The sequence below is a fragment of the Corylus avellana genome, chromosome ca7 (assembly GCF_901000735.1).
Source record: "Corylus avellana chromosome ca7, CavTom2PMs-1.0".
Lineage (NCBI taxonomy): Eukaryota > Viridiplantae > Streptophyta > Magnoliopsida > Fagales > Betulaceae > Corylus > Corylus avellana.
The window spans coordinates 24,364,110-24,383,065 of NC_081547.1; the positions used below are offsets into that span (position 1 = coordinate 24,364,110).

An 18,956-nucleotide genomic window follows, 5' to 3' on the forward strand; every position below is an offset into this window, starting at 1 on the left:
GGAAAGTTCACGACAACTCCAGAAATGTGCCAGTGAAGTTGTGGACTTTAAAGCCTTAGTAACAAAGCTGATGGGGATGCTAGAGCATGCTGAGTTGCAACTGTTTGCAGTAGTGGCAAGGCAGATTTGGTTCCGGCGGAATGCGGTGGTCCATGGCGAAACTTTGTCTACCCCCTCCATGATTCTCTGACGTGCCAGAGAACAAATCGAGAATTATGAAGCGGCATTGTCCCCTGGAGTCATTGACCCTGTCCCAGAATCCTCAACTGCCCAAAATCCTTTGTTGGTGTGGAAGGCCCCGCCGGAGGGGTACATCAAACTCAACTGGGATGCAGCCGTGGATAAGGGTAATAAGAGGGTGGGTTTGGGAGTTGTGGCGAGGAATCATATGGGAGAAGTGCTGGCGATGTACTGTGATACTAAGGCTTTCATCCCAGACCCTACTACGGCGGAGGCATTGGCAGCAAGGAGAGCAGTGCAAGTGGGATGCAGTATGACCTGGAATAAGATCATTCTTGAAGGCGATGCATTGGAGATTGTCCAAAGTTTACGCGGAAGGGGATCTTGGATGGGCAGCTTTGGAATGGTGGTGGAGCACATGAAGAACCAGCTAGTGCAGTTCCATTCCAAGAATGGCAGGTGGAACACATCCCCGTAGTGCCAATGAGGTGGCTGATAGTTTGGCAAAGTTTCCTACTAGCATTATACCACGTGTTATTGTTGAGCAAGGCTCCTTTAATCAATCATATTGAGATTTCCAAAAAAAAAAAAATCTCAAACACCAATGAAGATATCTCATGTTTGAATTCAAATAATAAGGGATAACTTACACTTATCCCATATCGATCTGTCACTTGTGTATATCTTAGTGATATCTTAATTTAAATATTATTTGAATGTATCTCATCTTATTGTAATTGAGTTAATGTAGGAGTCTGACGGTAAGTATTATATATATCAATACAAACCCACTGAGAAGGGTACAGAAGGAATTACTTCATACAGTGTGTTTAGAATTGCTTTACCATGAAACCGCCTACGAAGAAGCAGAATTCAGGATTCAGCGACCTTCCAGATGGTGCTGTTCATAACGTTCTTGATTTCCTCGGGATGAGGGACATTGCGAGATTATGCGTCGTATCAAAAAGATGCCGAGAGTTGTGCATTTCAAACCCTAATTTGTGTTTGAGTAACATCGAAGACAAATCAGGTGGACCTCACTTCTACAGCTTTGTGGATAGGTTCATGGCTCTCCGCTGCTTGCATGGGGTGATGACGGATCGCTTTGCGATCCGTTGGTCTTTCGAAGGAAGCGTTGTTGATCAAGACGAAGAATACTACCGGGTGGAGACGTGGTTACAGCACGCAGTAAACCAGGGCAGCGTTGCAGGAGTTCGCCTGAAATTCTTTCTCCTCGGTCGTCAACACTTTTCCTTGCCGCTTTGTGTTCTGCGTTGTAATTCCGTAACGTTCCTGGACATCGACGCCGAAAATGCCCTTCTCAAATTACCCTCAGCTCCTCCCTATTTTGCTTCAGAGCTACAGAGCTTACAATTACGCCACGTTCAAATCGAAAACAACTGCAATTGCAATTTGGGTGAATTGCTTTCATCTTTCAAGTCCCTCAAGGTATTGAAGCTTGACAAAATTAGCGGGATAAAGGCTATGACTATCACCAGCTCGTCTATTGAGATTTTATCGATTGTAAGCGTTGATAGTCACCTCTGCGATGTTGAGATTCAGCAGCTTCACAAACTCTATGAACTTAATCTAGTCTGGTTTCCCAAATCCTCCAGTAGTACATCACTGAAAATCTCTGCTCCCAATCTCCAAACATTTCAATGGAGTGGAATTACTGTCGATGACTATTGTATGAGGGATTCGCCAGATCTTTTGCAGGCTCTAATTGGTCTTCATCTACCTGCTCAATCGAAGGGGAATCCAGATTCGACCAAGAATAACTTGGTTAAGATTCTTCACAGCGTACAAAAGGCTAGACATCTAAAACTATATGGTTGTTTTGTTGAGGTAACGCCACAATTCTCCCTGTTATATTCTGAATATTATTCTAATATGTGTCTCTTTAATAATTGATTTTTTAGAGACTAAACATAAGCATATTAATATTAGAATGTTTGGATTTATTTGGAATTTGAATCTAGATCATCATTGATAGCCGAGTTTTTTTTAGTATAAGTTTCGAGTAAGAGTAATGCTATGTGACAGCAAAATTCTTTAATGGCCGATCACCATGGCAGAAATCATACTCTGCTAACACCAAACCATGTAAGAAAATCATGTCGAGGGATAACAATTGGGAGGGAAACCAAACCATCTTCCACCAACCCACATCCCTACCCTACCCTCTTATTGCATGCCATGTCTCATCACAGGTATAGTATAGATTCCTTTTTCTGGTGCAGTGCAAATTTGCACCAAATGGAGAGAACTTTGGATAGAGACCAAATTAATCCTCATATCTTGCTGGTTTTAGCAACAGTCCTGATTTCTTATAACAGTTGAGAGTTTATGATCCATCATAGCCATACTTTTGATAAAGTAGCTGGATGCCAATGATCAAGCCAAATGTAGATGTCATCTCCCACTTTGAATTGAATAAATTGTCGAGCAATGTTTCTCAATTTCAAAACTTTCCCCCAGCAAACCAGAAACTCCTACCTTTGAAAGTTTTGAATGTTACAACTCTTGTTTATTTCTTCTCTTTCTTTAAAACTATAACAAATTTAATTTACTTTTGTGGATGTTAAGTCCCATGCCATTTAGCAATATTTTTTGCTTTGCATCGATTTTACTTTTATGCTAAGATTTACCTTTTAACGTTGTAGGCTTTACTTAAGCATGGTTGCTTGCCATTTTCATTTGATAATGTTGAGCATTTGACTGTGATAAGAAGTTCACTTGGTGACCAAGTCCTACCATTGTCCTCCCTTCTCAGAGGAACAACTAATCTAAAGCTTCTCAGTCTACACGTTTGTGCTAGTGTAAGTAACATAGCATCATATATGCCTTTTCAAAATATTTTTATAAATTGTCCATCTTTTAACTCTGTCAATTTCACTTCTCTCTCTTTGTTCTTTTATTAGGTGACAAACTCAATGCCTTCGAGTGAGCTTCCATTTAAGATGGAATATTGGCAATCTCAAAACTTCATGTTTACTCATCAACTGAAAAAAGTAGTTGTGCATCTTTTTGATAAAGAGAATGAAATAGAACTAATCAAATATTTGCTCACGAATGCACAAGAATTGGAACTGATGACCATTTTGTATTCATCACCACTATCATCATCAGATGTCATTATTGAGTTAAAAAAGTTCAAGAAGCCTTCAACAAAATTGATTCTATATTCATCATTGGATAACCACCGTCATCATCAGAGTCTTCGTCTTATGTAATTAAATTTCTTATGATGTTTAAGATGAGCGATGATTTTTTTAAACTTACGTTGTGAATTTGCATAGTATTGATGAAAGATGTTGCCAACAATAGTGGCGAGCCATGATTCATAAATAGTTGAACTACTCAATTTAAATTCATTTTTTATTTATTTTTTATTTTTATTTTAAATCACTTATAAGCAAAGACTCTTTCGTCATTTACCAAGAATAGTGGAGAAAAGTTGTGGCTGATAAGCTTTCTCGATCAACTTTTTTTTCTTTTCAATTGGTATATATTGAAGATTTTAAGTGCGCTCCTTTTATTTAATGTTGATGTTTGGTTTTTGTGAATCTCAATCATATGAGAAATATGACATGATGTGGGTGTTATGAGCTGTAGTAAATTTTATTTTATCAAGTTTGAATGGATTTCGATTTGTTTTGACGTAAATATTATTTTTATTTTTGAACATAATTTTTGGTGTTTGGTTCACCAGCGAAAAATTGCCATCAACTTCCGGCGGCCGTCCGAGGAATTCCGACAATTTGAAAAGTGGAAGCTCAAACTCGAAAATGGTTTACAATTTTTAAAAAGAGAACAATTTTTGGTTTACAATTTTAAAAAGAGAACAATTTTAAACGAGCAAAGTAAAATTCAAACTTCAATATGAGAATCAAAACGTTCCATTGGACAATTGAGATATTTTTCTAAAAAGCTATATATGGTGCCGTCCCTACTCGAATCATTGAGAGTTCATATTCAATTAGCTCAAGGAATCCCATATCTTGGCCTACGTTGTAGTTGAACATTAAAAAACAGCTGGCTTGTTTTTTTCCCTCAGCAAATACATCAGCACAAACGAAAAAACTAACAAAGAACACACCGGAAACAAAAGAAAAAGTAAAAGAAAAAGAAAACAAACAAACAAAAGAAACAGTACAAAGTAAAGGTGGGGATGGGGAAAAATGGGGCTTGGGTCGACTTACAGGACCACGCCAATAGAAAAGGAGAAGAAATGGGAATGATGTCACTAATCATATTTAGTGGAGGCAGTCTACAGAAAAATAGTCGGCATTCATGAACATAACCAATCTTAGCCATTTCATGACCACAACTTTTATGCTGCAAGTACAAACTGGTTTTCTAATCATATTTTTGGGATTCATAAAGAACCATAATTCATAGGATTTCAAAAGAAATGGATAGACTAATATTATCAATTTTATGGTCAGAATATGAAGTTTATGCATCTAACAATATTACATAATTTTACATTTTTTAAGTTTTTTAAAAGACGTATTAACATTGACTTCATATTTACTGTTAAATGCACCAACTTAAATATTGACTATAAAATAAATGCTATCAATTTCATTTGAAATTGAGATGATCGTATTCCTAATTCACATGGCCAGTCACTTAATATTCGTCAAATTATTAGAGCAAGCTATCATAAATAGATAATGTCTTGTTTCTAAACCTTGCATATATTTTATAATAGACAAAAAGCTTATTCCATATCTCAGCTGATGCCTCAACCGTTTTCCTATCGTCATTTTATACAAATCCCGAGTTACTTATCCGGTTTTTTACGTACTCACAGTCATGTCTAATTTGATCGTACCTATGCCAAATCTTCATTTTTGGTCCATGATATATTAGGCAATACATAATTCATTGCAGCCATAATGTGTTGGAAACTTGCTGCGCCATTGATGAGCTTCTCAACCATCTGAAGGTGGATTTTGCAATTAAAGATCTTGGACAGCTCTCATTCTTCCTTGGCATTGAGGTCCTATGGCTACCAGCTGGTTTACTTCTCTCATAGAGAAGATATATTCTGGATTTGCTTAAACTTACCAACATGCATGAAGCTAAACCGATTACCTCACCAATGTCATCCTCCCACACCTTATCAGCTCTTACGGGTGATCCAATGGAAGATCCCTCTCTTCTTCAGAGAACGGTTGGGTCACTTCAATATCTATGTCTCACTCAGCCTGACCCTCGCATTTGCAGTAAATCGAGTGTGCAAATTTATGCATCATCCAACCAAACTCCATTAGCAGGTGGTGAAAAAGATTTTAAGGTACTTGAAAAATACTATCTCTCATCTGATTTCCTACTCTTAATTTTTTTTTTTTCTTTAGTAGAAATCATTCTTATGTATGCTATATTTATTTTAGGAAAAATATGCATATTCTCTTTTACCATCATGCAATTTGTAATGTCGTATCAAACCTTCAATAGAAATAATGTCCCCACAAACTATGAAATTGCAATACATCCCTTTTGTCTTGCAAAAAGACAAAAACACCCATAATATATATATATTTTAAAAAATGAAAGACAAAAAAGTCTAAAAAATTAAAAAAAGAAAAAGAAAAAGTATGCATATTCTCCTTATCCCATCTTCTGTTGCATGGTTCAACAACTCAACTATCCTCCACATAAGCATCTTGCTGCAGAACACTCCTTGTGCAAACCATCTGCCTCCTTATCCTCAGCAACATGAGCTTGTGATCTTCTAAAGGAGGCACGTTAATTGGGCATATTTCTCATCTTGTAACACAACCAAGTTTCTGTAATCTGTAGGATTTTTTTTTTTTTTTTTTTTTGACTTCTTGCTTAAAATAGGTATTCATAGTAGCAGACACAATTAAGTTAAGGTGGTTTATAGTTGTCAGTGAAACCAACAAATTCATTCGTTTCAGTAATTACATTGGTCCCTTAACATTCTGAAACAGATACCTCAGATAATGAGAGCATTTAGTCCCTCATAAAGCTAATAAATACCTACACAATTGGCACAAAGAAAGAGGGAATCATGGAACCTTATGTGAGACAACTGTTACATGTGTATCTTTGGAAAGCAACAACAATTGGTACATTAGTAGGAAATGTGCCATTTGTAACTACCTCTTAAGCTGGGTTTCAAGCATCTCACTTGTCTTCATATACTAAGAAGGTTCACTCTCAAGAAAATATTGGATCTTTGTCATAGGATCAATTCCTTTACCTTGAGAACTTCCAGCAGGAGTATCAAAATGTTGTTTGTTATCATCTTTCTGTCGAAAGAAATAATTTAATGAACTACTTATAAAAAGAAAAAAAATTAATGAAGAGGAAAAGAAAAGGGCACTCAGAAAGATGGCAATAACAACTTGTCTTTCAACTTGTTCTCTGCCTTGACCATATGAAAGTTTTAGTTGATCAGTTTCCAAAGACAACTCGTCGCTGGATTGACTTGTGCTGTTATTATCATCTTTCTGTCATTTTAGAAGTTGAAGTTATAGAGCCAGAAAACCTGTTTTAGGCTAATTTAAACCACATCGAATAAATGAGACAGGAAAATAGGTGCTACATACCTGTGAGAGCCTTGATTCGTCGTGAACAGAAGTACTCATGGCTTTGGATTCATGACAATAAGGAAGAATTGCACCGGTGGACTTCTTGTGGTCCGCTTTTACTTCTTTGTTTTGTCTTAGTGCATCTTCAAGAGCTTGAGCTCTTTTCAGGCATTCTTGTTTTTCCTGAAGATATTTTATTTGTCTCTGAAATTGGCTATTTTCTCTCTTAAGCTGGGCAAACTCATTTTTCAGCTTAGCATTATGGGCACATAATGCTTCTCTTGCAGTTAGATCCCACTCCAGCCGCAAAATCTTTTCCTCAAGAGCAACTATGTGGTTGCAGTCCTCTGATTCGGATGAAGAATTCTGCATGCTACCCGTTTTCTGAATAAGTGAGACCCTCTCAGCCTTCAGCTCTTCATAATCTGCAGCTAATATCTGAAATGAAGCTTCCAGTCTTCCATTTTCAAGTTTGGCATCAGTGAGTGATCTCCTAAAAGCCAAAGCTTCATCCTGAAGCATTCCTGCTTTCTGTAATTGAACCTTAAGGCTGGACATTTCTTCTGTTAGCTGTAGCCTCTTGTATTCAGAAGATTTAAACTCTATCTCAAGCCCCCTAATGATGCTTTTCTCAAGGCCTCTAATGATGCTTTTTAGCCCCTTTTCTTTAGATTTAACATCTTCCAATTGCCTTCGCACCTTTCCATGATCAGCCATGAGAATTTCCTGGTTTTGCTTGCTGGCCATGAGCTCACCAATTAGTCCTTGCACCTTTGCTTCATACTCCTCTTGAAGAATACCAAGCTTGTTTTCATATAATTTAACTTGTCCTCGGACTTCTTGAAGATCAGCTTCAAGCATAGCTTTATCAGCACGTAAACAACGAACTTCATGTGCAACTTCTAAAGCTTTTCTCTTCTTTTCTAGAGATATCTGTTCAGTGAGTTGTGCAACCTGTCTTTTCAAGTCCTCAACTTCAACTGTTTTCTCCAAGTAGATTCGATTTAACAAGCTCTCTTCGAGAACAATCTTCTCTTTAAGCCTTTGGTTTCCATGGAGAAGTACATCTAGTTCTGAAGTTATGGCCTTTCCCTTTGAGGCAACTTCTTCTTGCATTAAAGAAATTTTTTCTTCTAAAGCTTCAACTTCATTTAACACATGAGAAAAAACCTTGTGTGATTCCAATTGTTCTGCTTCCAAGACTGAATGCTTATGTAATTCCCAGTTTTTCTTCCTTAGCTCTCCATTTGATTTCTGAAGTGAAGAACATTCTTCACTAAGACCTCCAGTCGTTAATTGTGAACTTGGATTCACTAATTTCACATACTCTTCTTGTGCTTCTAACCACCTGTTCTGCATGTTTTGCAACTTCTGTTTCATATCAACTTTTTGTTCCTCTAGTTGAGTTTCCAATCTTCTAATTTCATCCTTGAGACTAATGGCATGAGATTCTAATTTTTGATTTACCAGACGATTTGCCTCCTTCTCATCAGTAACACATCTCAACACAACTTCCAAGCCAAATATTCGTTCTGATAACTCCACATTTTCCACTTCTAGTTCAGACCAGTGGACTTCCAAGTCATGTCTGTCATTTTCTATTTCCGCTAATTTCCTTTCAAGAATCTTGCTAGCTGTATCCTGGAAATCCATACTGCCATTAACCACCATCAAATCATTATGCAAATCACCCAAAAATTTGTTTATAACTTCTTCAACCTGGCTTTTCTCTTCCTGAAGATTAGTAATCTGAGTTTCCTTCATCATGCTGTCAGCCTTGAGCTTCTCGGCCTCAAAAGTTTTTTCCAGCAGTTTCTTACTTAGGTTTGTCACTTTAGATACTAATTCCATGTTCACACCATCTGGCACATGTTTGTCCTTGAAAGCATGCAGCTGATGCTCCAGGTCTGCACACTTCTTCCAGAAATCTGTACATTGAATCTCTAAGTGGTTGGCAGAAACTTCATTGATAAAAATTTCCTTCTTCAGTTCCTCTTCAGGCTTACATGTTTGAAATTTCAATTGGCTTTCTTCAGATTCAGAGGTGGGAGAAAGATCATAGTGTGGATCCTCACCTAATGAAGAATTAGAAGAGGCGGCAGATGTCTGAAGATCCTCCCTTGATTCCATGAACTTAAATTGAAATTTTGAGTTCTCATCCGAAAGCTCACCGCAATATGTTTTAAGCTCTTGCACCTGCTTCGAAGCCTCGATTTATTTGATAAGAGCAGAATCACATCCACCTGCAAACTCCATTTCCCTTGAACTTTGAGAATCAAGAGCTTCAGATAATTTTGCTTTCAAATTGATGATTTCTTCCTCTTTTTCGGTTAATCTACCTCTCCATTCTGCCTCACACTCCATTAGAATTTGAGTCTTGAAACCTTGTTCGGTCTCTATCTCATGGTCCTTCTCCTCCACGCATTTCTCCAGAATCTGGATGGTACTTTCCAAGTTCTTATGTGATTCCTGCAACTGTTGGAACTGAAGCTCTGAAATCCCATTGTCCTCTCCAATTCCTTTCTGCAGATCATGTACTATGTATTCAACAGCACCACCTTGTAGATTTGATTCACAAGAGACCTTTCTGATCTCATTGGCTAAAACATGCTTGTTTGAATTGCCTTGATATTCATGGCTATGCTTTTCTATATCTTCATAACCTGACTTGGCCATTGAAAGATTATCGATCACCTGTTTCTGCTGTTCTAGGGTATCTTCCAGCTCATGAAGAATAGAAACGAGCTCAACATTTGATTCTTGAGTTTTCCTTAGTTGCAAGGATAATGTGGCATTTGAATCTTTCTGATACTTGAGCTCATCTTTTAGTGCCTCTTGAATATGATCTAAGTTTTCAAGTTCAGAGGAATTTTGTTTCAACTTTGAGTCCTCCAATAAGACTTTTAGTTGCTCAATTTCCAGCTTCAAGGTATCACATTTAGTATGTGAAGCTGCAAGCTCCACTTCAAGACTTGCCCGATTATCTGACTGATCAGATAATTCCTTCCGCAATCTTTCCAGATCAATCATTAGCTTTCGAGCATTTTGTTTCCACATCCGAGCTTCAGCCCGAAGTAAGTCAATTGTAACTTCTGCAGCATCCAGAAGGTCTTTAGTTGAAGCAGAATTCTGCGGCAGTGATGTGGCATTGCCATGTGAATCTTCACCAAAGTCTTCACTTTGTTTATGGAGATGGTTTCCTGAGCCTGAGAACCTTGAAGTAAAGGATGAGTTATTTGATCTTGAAGCACGACTAAAAGAATAAGAACCACAACCATCTTCAGAGCTGGTTGAATCTTATTTGCCACTCAGATAATTGTTTGTAACCCCATTTAAATTATTTCGAGTGGAAACTATTTCTGTGTCAATGGAACCCCCCATGGAATCAAATCTACCATATGAAGTCAATGCTGAGAAACTTATTTCCTGTAGCAACAAGAGAAGATTTTCAGATTTTGTCAGTCACAGCTAGTTTCATGAACAATGTTTGTAATAACAAAGAGTAACAACATTTTAGAATCTGATCAGAAAAGAAACCCCAGTCATTGAATGCTCAAAAATGAAATGTTAAAACTCTTGAAACAAATAGAGATGAACACTCGGTAGTATTAATGGAAAGAAATGAGGATACAGTCATGTTCTGATTGAACAAGACAAAAAAGCTAACAATTGAATATCTACACACAACAGGAATGCAACTCATTGTGATAACAAGGTAATAACATACCCTGCCACACAAATTTCTCCTGAAAAATATGTGCTGTCCAAGTTTTGAATAGATGATGGTCCAACACTCCTGTTGAAGGCACTATCAGACACATCTGATTTATTATCTATGTCATTGTAGTCAACATTCATCTCCTCCTTGTATGACTTTGCGTCTTTAAATTGCTCATCCCTTTAAAAGAAAACAAAAAAAATTATAGAACTAACAGCATGTCAAAAATGGCATAAAGATTCTCTCTGAACCACATTACCTAAGCTTTGTTCTTGGTGTTAGGCATTGAATTTTAATCTGCAATCCAGTGAGGAGACCAAAAGGCTTGCTTTAGATAGGGGTTAAAGTCAAGAACTTGTTATCTCATAATCAAAGAATCAGTAGCTGACTAGTGCAATATCTAATATGCTGTTTGGTAAGTAAAAAAAAAAAAGACTTAATTTTTCTCTCTCTCTCTATTGCAGAAAAAGACTTATTTTGAGCATACTTGTAAGATTGTCCCATGTTCACATTTTTTGAGTGGTAATGAAACAGGAACAGAGGTTCCTAACGTAATGTGGTTGGCCAAATTTGTTGTAGCCTCTCCAAGTGTACCAAATCTAGCTGATCCCTACAAATAATAATGGCAGTAGTAGTTTAGTATATTGGTCAATAACAATAAAGAAAGCTTGGTGAGTAAGTGATGTAGGCATCAGACCTTAGCAACCACGAGTTTAACAAGGCATTTTTCATTATCTTTGGAAGCATCATGTGGTGAAATCCAAATAGATTCTGAAAAACCCTCTTCCCATTGACAAGTTCCATTCCTTACAGATGCCTTCCCCGACTTGGTTATGGTTCTTCCTGTTTCCACAGAAACAATAGACACAAAAAGCTTATCCCATCCTTTCGGCACCTGCAATTGCATGGATACGATACAAAACATTAAAGTTTCCTCCAAATTGGGTTGTTTCTCCAACTCAACTCAACTCAGCTTATTAATTTGCATGTGTGCATGACAAGAACTCAAGGCATCCCAATTGCTCATTATAATGAAAAATGAAAAATCAACAAGAAAAACAGGCATTAAAACATATACAGAACGTTAAATCCGACAATGGGGCTTGTGGAGAGAGAGAGAGAGAGACAGAGACCTGAAAAGCCCGAACATCAGAGAACTTGAACTCCAATCTCTCCCAGGATTTCTCTGACTTGTGCTTAAACAACCTTAGCATTTTCTTCTTTGCTTTTTTTCTATCACCCAAGTCCTTCGAATTCTCAGTCTCGTTGAAATCTTCATCATCACTGCCACAAACCAAACGATTGTTAAATGCCAAAGCCACAGAGAGAGAGCATGTCTATTAGTTGGTGCATGCTGGGCCAGCTGGCTTTAGTACACTACGAGATGACTTTGGTTTCTCTATTATTTAGTATAACTTCTCTGCCGCTCTATTTTCATATTCTTCTGGCTTCTCGCCTTATATTATCATGGTTGTGGAAGAGTCACTAGCCTACTTTTATATCCCACATTGGAAATAGACGAACCGGATGTTGGAAAGGTTTCCTATAAACGTTGCTTGCAACCCCTATACCTCCATTCTTAGACCCCAAAAGTCAATCGTTTTTGGCTTTCCAAGTTCTACTTTTAATAATTAAAACCAATTTCTTTTAATAATTTAAAAAATGAAAAAACTTTCAAGAAAATGTCATTTTGTTCAAATTCTAAAAAACATTTGTCAACAAACAAATCAGATTTGAGTTCCATTTTCAGTTTCTACACAAATACAAATCACAGCACAACATATTAAGCAGCTGCTTAGTTTCCCTCTAAAGCTGATGAAAAGAGGCCAGGATGATTGATACTATATATATATATATATATAGTAAAATAATCAAATGTCATGTCATTATGTCTTCTCTCTGTCTCTCATTTATGGGTCTGCACATAAAACTAGAGTTTATAGAGTTGTTTTTTTTTTTTTTAAAAAAAATCAACATTAAATTATTCTTACTTTTTATATCACATCGTTTACTTTTTATATTATTATTTAAATAAAAAAAATCATTACAAAATATATATATATTTTTTTTTCACTTTTCAATACTTTTTTTATTTTTATATACCAATCATTATTATTATTATTTCACAAAAAAAAAAAAGTACAGTAACAAACAACTCCTATATTACAAGAACTTTACAAATTTAAAAGTGACATAGATTACATATATATATATATATATATATATATATATACATGGTTATTTGTACAAAAGAGGGGGTTTTATTTAAAACCTAAAGGATTTTCTTTTCATTCAAGTATCAACATTTTTGGGATCTAGCTCCTTACATCTCTTGGCTAAGGTGAACACCAAAATGTGTCTCTCTAAGCCAAACAATTTTTGAACTAGCTAGCTAACAGGACTTAGAACGATATTGTTCAGCTCCAGAGGAAGATTTTGAAATATGAATTTGCTTCTTGCACTTCAGGAGGTCAGAGAGTTAACCAAAAACATGCACCAAGCACTTATAGATTTTATAGTATTTGGACAACCGGCCCAATCAGCATCGGGAAAATCAAAAAAAGATTCAATGAGGAGGTGTTATGATTAGATGTCCTATACTCAAGTTCAAAAGATACTTGAATTTGAGTGACACTAATAGATTGTGATCGTCCTTAAGGGCTTTAGCAGAGACGTCTTGAGGAGATTCATATTATTGTGTCTTGACAGACCTTATATATTATATGAGAGAAAGAGCTACATAGTGAGAGAAAAAAAAAAAAAAAGTGTTGTCATTTGTCCTAGCAAAAAAGAAGTTTGTCATTTTGTTTTCTCCTTTGGAGAATATTTATTTTATTTTTTTGGTGTAAAAGTGAAATTTGAGTGTAGTAGGAGCTTTGGTTTATGTGTTTATCTCTTCACTATTATGTATTTCATCATTGAAAGAGAATTTCTTCGTGATAGCTTCCGCATGTGAACACACTTCACATTGAAAGAACCACGTAAATTTTGCTGTTCATGTATGTGAATATTTTGTCTTATTTACTATAACTATGGTCTTTTTCACAACAAAAATACAATACTATAAGCATGTAAAGTAAACTCATGCAATACTACACAAGAACATGCAGAGAGATTAGACGAAACAAAAAACACTTCAAAATTTTTAAAAATAAATCATTGCTTCAGATCCCATTAAATCTGATTAATTACCATTCTCTACAGACTGTACATATATTGGGAACAACAAATAATTTTATGACATATGTTGTCAGTAGGTACTGGGAAATGGTTATTTGAAAGGAGAAAGAATTGTTAGAAACTAATTAAGCTCATAGTAATCGATCATGCTAATAAAATCAGGCTTAAAGCAAAGTTATATAGTTACTTTGTAAGAATTGTGAGTGACTCTAACTTTACCAATATTTGCAAAACTTTCTAAGGAAAAGAGGAACAGATTGAAAAAAATAAAAATAAAAATAGTACCGTTAGTGTTACTTCATTAATTACGTCAAATCTCTATAAGCAGTCTTCTTGATAAGCAGTCAACACTAGTACTGTGTGAGAGAGAGAGAGAACGTAGGGGAAACTAACAAGCTGCAAGCATGCAATTTAAAAAGATCTGGCTTCATCCTTTTTAAAGTAATGTTATCATAATTTTTACTTATTTATTTATTTTTTACATGTTTGCACAAATTGAATGAGAGAAATGAGAGAGAAAGATTCGAACTAGCTAGTAACTTCATCCTCAATCGGTTGAACTACCCCTTAGAGACAAAATAGATAGAGGTGACCATCACCATCACAAAATTCAATCGGTTGTTTTTTTTTTAATTGCTAAGATTTCACCGCATTGAAGAGTCTCATTGCTATTTAGAAAGGAAGGTGTCTAATTAAATTGAAGAATGACTCATACAAATTAAAAATCGAAAGAGAACAACGTGGTTTGAGAACGTTAAAAAGGCAACAAAATTTTAGACAAATTGATTGTGACTTTCTTTAGTTTACTTTTTTTTCGCATTAAATTTTGAAATAAAAAAAGTGCTTAGACTCCGTTTGTTTCGAAATAAAATAAATTTTGAAAAAATATTTTTCGCATTTTTCAGTATTTGGTGCGATGAAAAGTGATAGTCAAACCAAAATCATTTTCGAATTGACGAGAAAAGTGTGTTCCATTTCCGTAATTTTTTTTTTTTTTTTTAACCGTAAAATCATTTTTCGAATTTGAGGTTCTTCTCAAATCGTTGGAGTTCGCCAAACCACCACCTGAAGTTGTCGAAAGTCACTAGCCTTTTTTTTTTTTTCTTTTTTTTTCTTCTTATTTTCTGTATGAACCAAACTTTTCAATGAAAAAAATTTACTATTGAAACAAACCTAACCTAATACAATTAGGCAATCTCATTATATCTTCTTTAATTCCTCTTTGCAAAACTAATGTTCCAATCACATTTCTTCTCTCACCTTTGAGAAGTTATTGCACTCCTTAAAGTCTTTTTTTTTTTTTTTTTTTTTTTTGACATGTCGAACAAAGGGAGAGAAACAGGAAGAGTGATTTGAATTAATGACCTCCGCTTCATGAAGTGTGGTCCCCAATCGATTAAGCTACTCGTTAGAGATTGCCTAAAGTCAAATTATGCTCCAAGAATATTCTCTTTTCACACTTAGAAATCATAGGACACAAATACCATTATTACAATGAAATCGAGTATTTTAAAACAAAATGAAGCATCATAACTTTACCTTTAAAAGGAAGAGCAATATCATAAGATTATAGGACCACTGGTCTATGAAAATTGAATTTGATGGCTAGCCCATAATTCTACCATTCAATTAAGTTACCATGTGGCATCATTTTTATGGCTCACATTAATTAGTATTGGCATCTAATTTTACCTCTAGGACTAGTGATTTAAAGGAGTAATGCTATATAATATCATTTTATCATTTTATTATTTTATTATTATTATATAAAGTACATATCAGGTAATTGGCCTTTTGGGTATGCTTTAGTCTTTTGATTTTCTTTGGGTCAATATTAGGGTTTATTTATAAAAAAAAAAATTAAAAATAGTTTGAGCCTGTTTTAGTGTTTTTTAAGCTCTAGTGTTTTAGATGAAATCCATATCATCACGAGAGAAAGACGATAGTGGCTCAGTGAGAGTGCGGTGTCATGACATGAGTGAGTCTATGAGATATAAGATGACCTAAAAGAAAAGAAAAATATTATATACTTGATATTTTATTTTTCATTTGTAAATTGTAGTTGTAGGTATTGATTTGGTTGCCTTCTCTAAATTACTTTTAGGGAAAAATCATATTTAGTCCTTAGGTTTTTATCTAATTTGGATTTAGTCTTTGGGTTTTCAATTTCAAGAATAATGTCCTTAGGTTTTACTCAAGTTTAAAATAGGTTTCTCTATCATTTTATTGTCAAAATTAACAATTTGTCATCTACCACATGTGTCTCATTTGACACTTCAACGTCCATGTCAACACCTGAATGCAATGCCACGCCAACTGGACCAAAGGCTTTGGCTATTGTGAGTTTGCTTTTTTATATTCTCAAGTTTTTTGTTTCTTAGTACTACGTGTCAAATTGATGCATTTTTTTTGGATCTTTTGTTCATTTATTTATATTTTGCTATGAAAGACTTACCATTTGTTGATGTAGTATTGCAATTGAGTGTTTATAACATGTCAGATGAGATATGTGGTAGATAACAAATCGTTGACTTTAACGGTAAAGTAAAAGAGGAGCCTATTTTAAACATGAGCAAAATCTAAGGACTATATAGTTGAAATTAAAAACTCAAGAACTAAATTCAAATCAGATGAAAACCTCCTTCTAGGTCTAGGTTCTCTCTCGCCTCCTCCTTCTGTTCAAATACATCCGTGAACCCACGAGCTTGGAGGATGATGGGTCGGATCGGATCCCCGGCAATGTTAAAGAAATTGCCAATCAATAATTTTAAAAATCTGGTTCGTGCGATATATCCGATGACATTCAACATGCCACGTCAACATACATTTAACTTTCAAATTTCGATCCAAAATTTAGAGAAAGTAAAAACTACCGCTTCTTTTATTTCTATTCCCTCCCTAGTTTTCCCACACTAATCTTCTTCTTCTCTTTCTTTCCCATTTTCTTGCACTTCTCGCCGGACCTGATGTAAAGCTTTAGACTACTCTGCAGAATTCGATCCTCTGCATAATCAAATTAAAGGGTGTATTCTTTAGTATTAAAGCCTTAAACTCTATCTCTGGGTGAGATGTCTTGAGTTTGGCATACTTCTGCATAAACTCATTATCGTGGCTCATACTTCTGCATAAATTGTTTGGCTTAGTCGGTTCATATACGTTAATACTAAATTACAGGCAACTGTAAGGTTCCATTTAATATGAACACGAAAACTTTAATCCAAGAAACCACCAAATCGGAAATTTACTTCTGTAAACTTCAAGGAATCTGATAGGCCACGACGTACACAAAGACCCAGTCTCAAATACGTGGCATAAGTAGACGTGGGAGTTGAGAGAAGTGGGAGAGAAGTTGTTCCATGAGCAGAGGACTGGTGCAAGTATAAAATCCTTTTGATATTTTTCTCTGTTCTATCTTCATAAAACAGAGTGTAACAAAGTGGGTTGCCCACGTTGTGGCTGTAGTGTGTGTGGGTTATGTCTACTGTAGCATATAGTTTAACTCCCACCCACATTGGAGTTATCTTTTGTATTTTCTTCTCACTTTTATTGATTTATTATTTTAGAAATTGACTTCTTTGATTGAGATCCATCAGGCAAAAGTATATTCGCTTTCCTTTTTGCTTCGTCGGTTCCACTCTGTAATCTCGATCAAGTGCTCATATACTGCAAACTGAAGAGCTGCCAGTATGAAAGATGAATGTTTTATCCCAATTCAAGAACTGATGTTGGGCACTCATTTTTCTTATGGCTTCCTTCTCTGATGCTTTGAACAGGAATTTCAATAAGCTCAATAGAAGTACCAGCACTAACTCGCTCATCAATTGCTCATCAATTTTCAAACGCATGTTGTATTTCAAGAAGTGCAAGAAAATGGTTATCAGATCCGGGGAGAAGTGCAAGAAAATGGGAAAAGAAAAAGAAGAAAATTAGTGTGGAAAACCAGGGAGGGAATAGAAAGAAAAGAAGAGGTAGTTTTTACTTTCTCCAAATTTTGGATTGAAATTTGAAAGTTAAATGTATGTCGATGTTCATGTTTAACGCCATTGGATATATCGCACGAACCAGATTTTTAAAATTATTGATAGGCAATTTATTTAATATTGTCGGAGATCCCAATCCGGATGAGTCCTAATCAGAGTCACACAATATAATAAAATTATATTAAAGATAAAACTCCACTTCAAATAGGAGTGAAACCACATACACAAGACAATAAAAATTCATGGCACTCATAACATAACACAAAGACCTTTAAATACTCTACCACTAACTATTACCTAAACTCCCATGACAACATGTGACTCTAACACTACAACTTCTCTCACACGTCTCACACCCATGACAACATGTAACTCTAACACTACAACTTCTCTCACACACGTCTCACACTACAACATGTAACTAAACAGTCTAAACTAACTCCTATTATAAGAGGACACCACTAACTCCATGCCTGCCCCATTAACCAAGCCACGTTGCCACATCATAAAGTAATTAATCATACATACGTGGCCCATCAGAGGATCGCCGCCTTGACATCTGAATATTTGGATCCTTAAAGGCTCCAAGTTTCCGTTCCCGGCCGAAAAAGAAAATTTCATTCCGTCCCTCTTCCTGCTTGCTTTCGTCTCTTTCTCTGGGTATCCGGTCTGATCCACTAAAAATTGAGTCTTTAATTTATTATACCTACAAATAAGTGGCGAAGCAAGTAAGTTTCTGTTTTTGCATCATATTATTTTTTTTTATTGCATGATAGTTTTATTTTGTACCGTCTGATTTGTGGTTGCTGCTTGTCATATGAAGTTTCGATTGATGGAGGAGAAAAGGGTTCGACGTACCGCTAATTGTTCAGAAAACAAGGTGAACCCCATTCATCCTAATTTGTGTCAAAAAAAAAAATGTGAATCCATCTCTTTCTCTAGACTAGTTTAATTTGTGCCAAAAAGATGTCTTTTTGATGATGCTGTAAACCCCAATTAAGTTAATGATTTCGTAATTCGGCTGACACTTTTGTTGATCAAATTTGGGTTTTGAAGGATTGTATTAGTGAGCTGCCTGATGAAATACTCGTTTGTATACTCTCACGCCTGACGCTAAGAGAAGCTGTGGTGTCCTTTCAAGAAGATGGGAGTATTTGTGGGCATCTATTTATTCGCTCGACTTTGATCCTAGGAAAACATCAGACAAGATAACATTAAGCCGCTCAAGAACATATGTATTAAATAGACCCGAGTTAACCGAAATCGAAAGGCCGAGATACGTCAACTGGGTGAATCGTGTTTTGGAACAGCATAGAGGCACAACTATAG

At 35.7% G+C, this 18,956-nt stretch overlaps 2 protein-coding genes across 2 annotated transcripts; one reads left to right on the plus strand and one right to left on the minus strand.

Moving 5' to 3' along the window:
- Nucleotides 1-984: 984 nt before the first annotated feature.
- LOC132188040 (putative F-box/FBD/LRR-repeat protein At4g03220) lies at nucleotides 985-3,416 on the plus strand. The gene is made up of 3 exons (XM_059602453.1): nucleotides 985-2,028; nucleotides 2,847-3,002; nucleotides 3,105-3,416. The coding sequence occupies exons 1-3, from the start codon at nucleotides 1,027-1,029 to the stop codon at nucleotides 3,414-3,416; spliced, it is 1,470 nt and encodes a 489-aa protein (XP_059458436.1). The 5' UTR covers nucleotides 985-1,026.
- A 2,898-nt stretch (nucleotides 3,417-6,314) lies between these two features.
- On the minus strand, nucleotides 6,315-11,681 carry LOC132188041 (putative WEB family protein At1g65010, chloroplastic). Its single transcript, XM_059602454.1, is given in 8 exon segments — nucleotides 6,315-6,467; nucleotides 6,564-6,668; nucleotides 6,768-10,175; nucleotides 10,473-10,647; nucleotides 10,727-10,764; nucleotides 10,955-11,077; nucleotides 11,165-11,362; nucleotides 11,601-11,681. Coding segments are annotated over 8 exon segments (4,281 nt in total).
- Nucleotides 11,682-18,956: the final 7,275 nt, after the last annotated feature.

Excerpts from the sequence above, each read along its gene's own strand:
- LOC132188040 (XM_059602453.1), top strand. The coding sequence starts at position 1,027 with ATGAAACCGCCTACGAAGAAGCAGAATTCAGGATTCAGCGACCTTCCA. Across the intron at positions 2,029-2,846 it reads TATATGGTTGTTTTGTTGAG|GCTTTACTTAAGCATGGTTG; the intron begins GTAACGCCACAA and ends TTAACGTTGTAG. Across the intron at positions 3,003-3,104 it reads GTCTACACGTTTGTGCTAGT|GTGACAAACTCAATGCCTTC; the intron begins GTAAGTAACATA and ends TTCTTTTATTAG.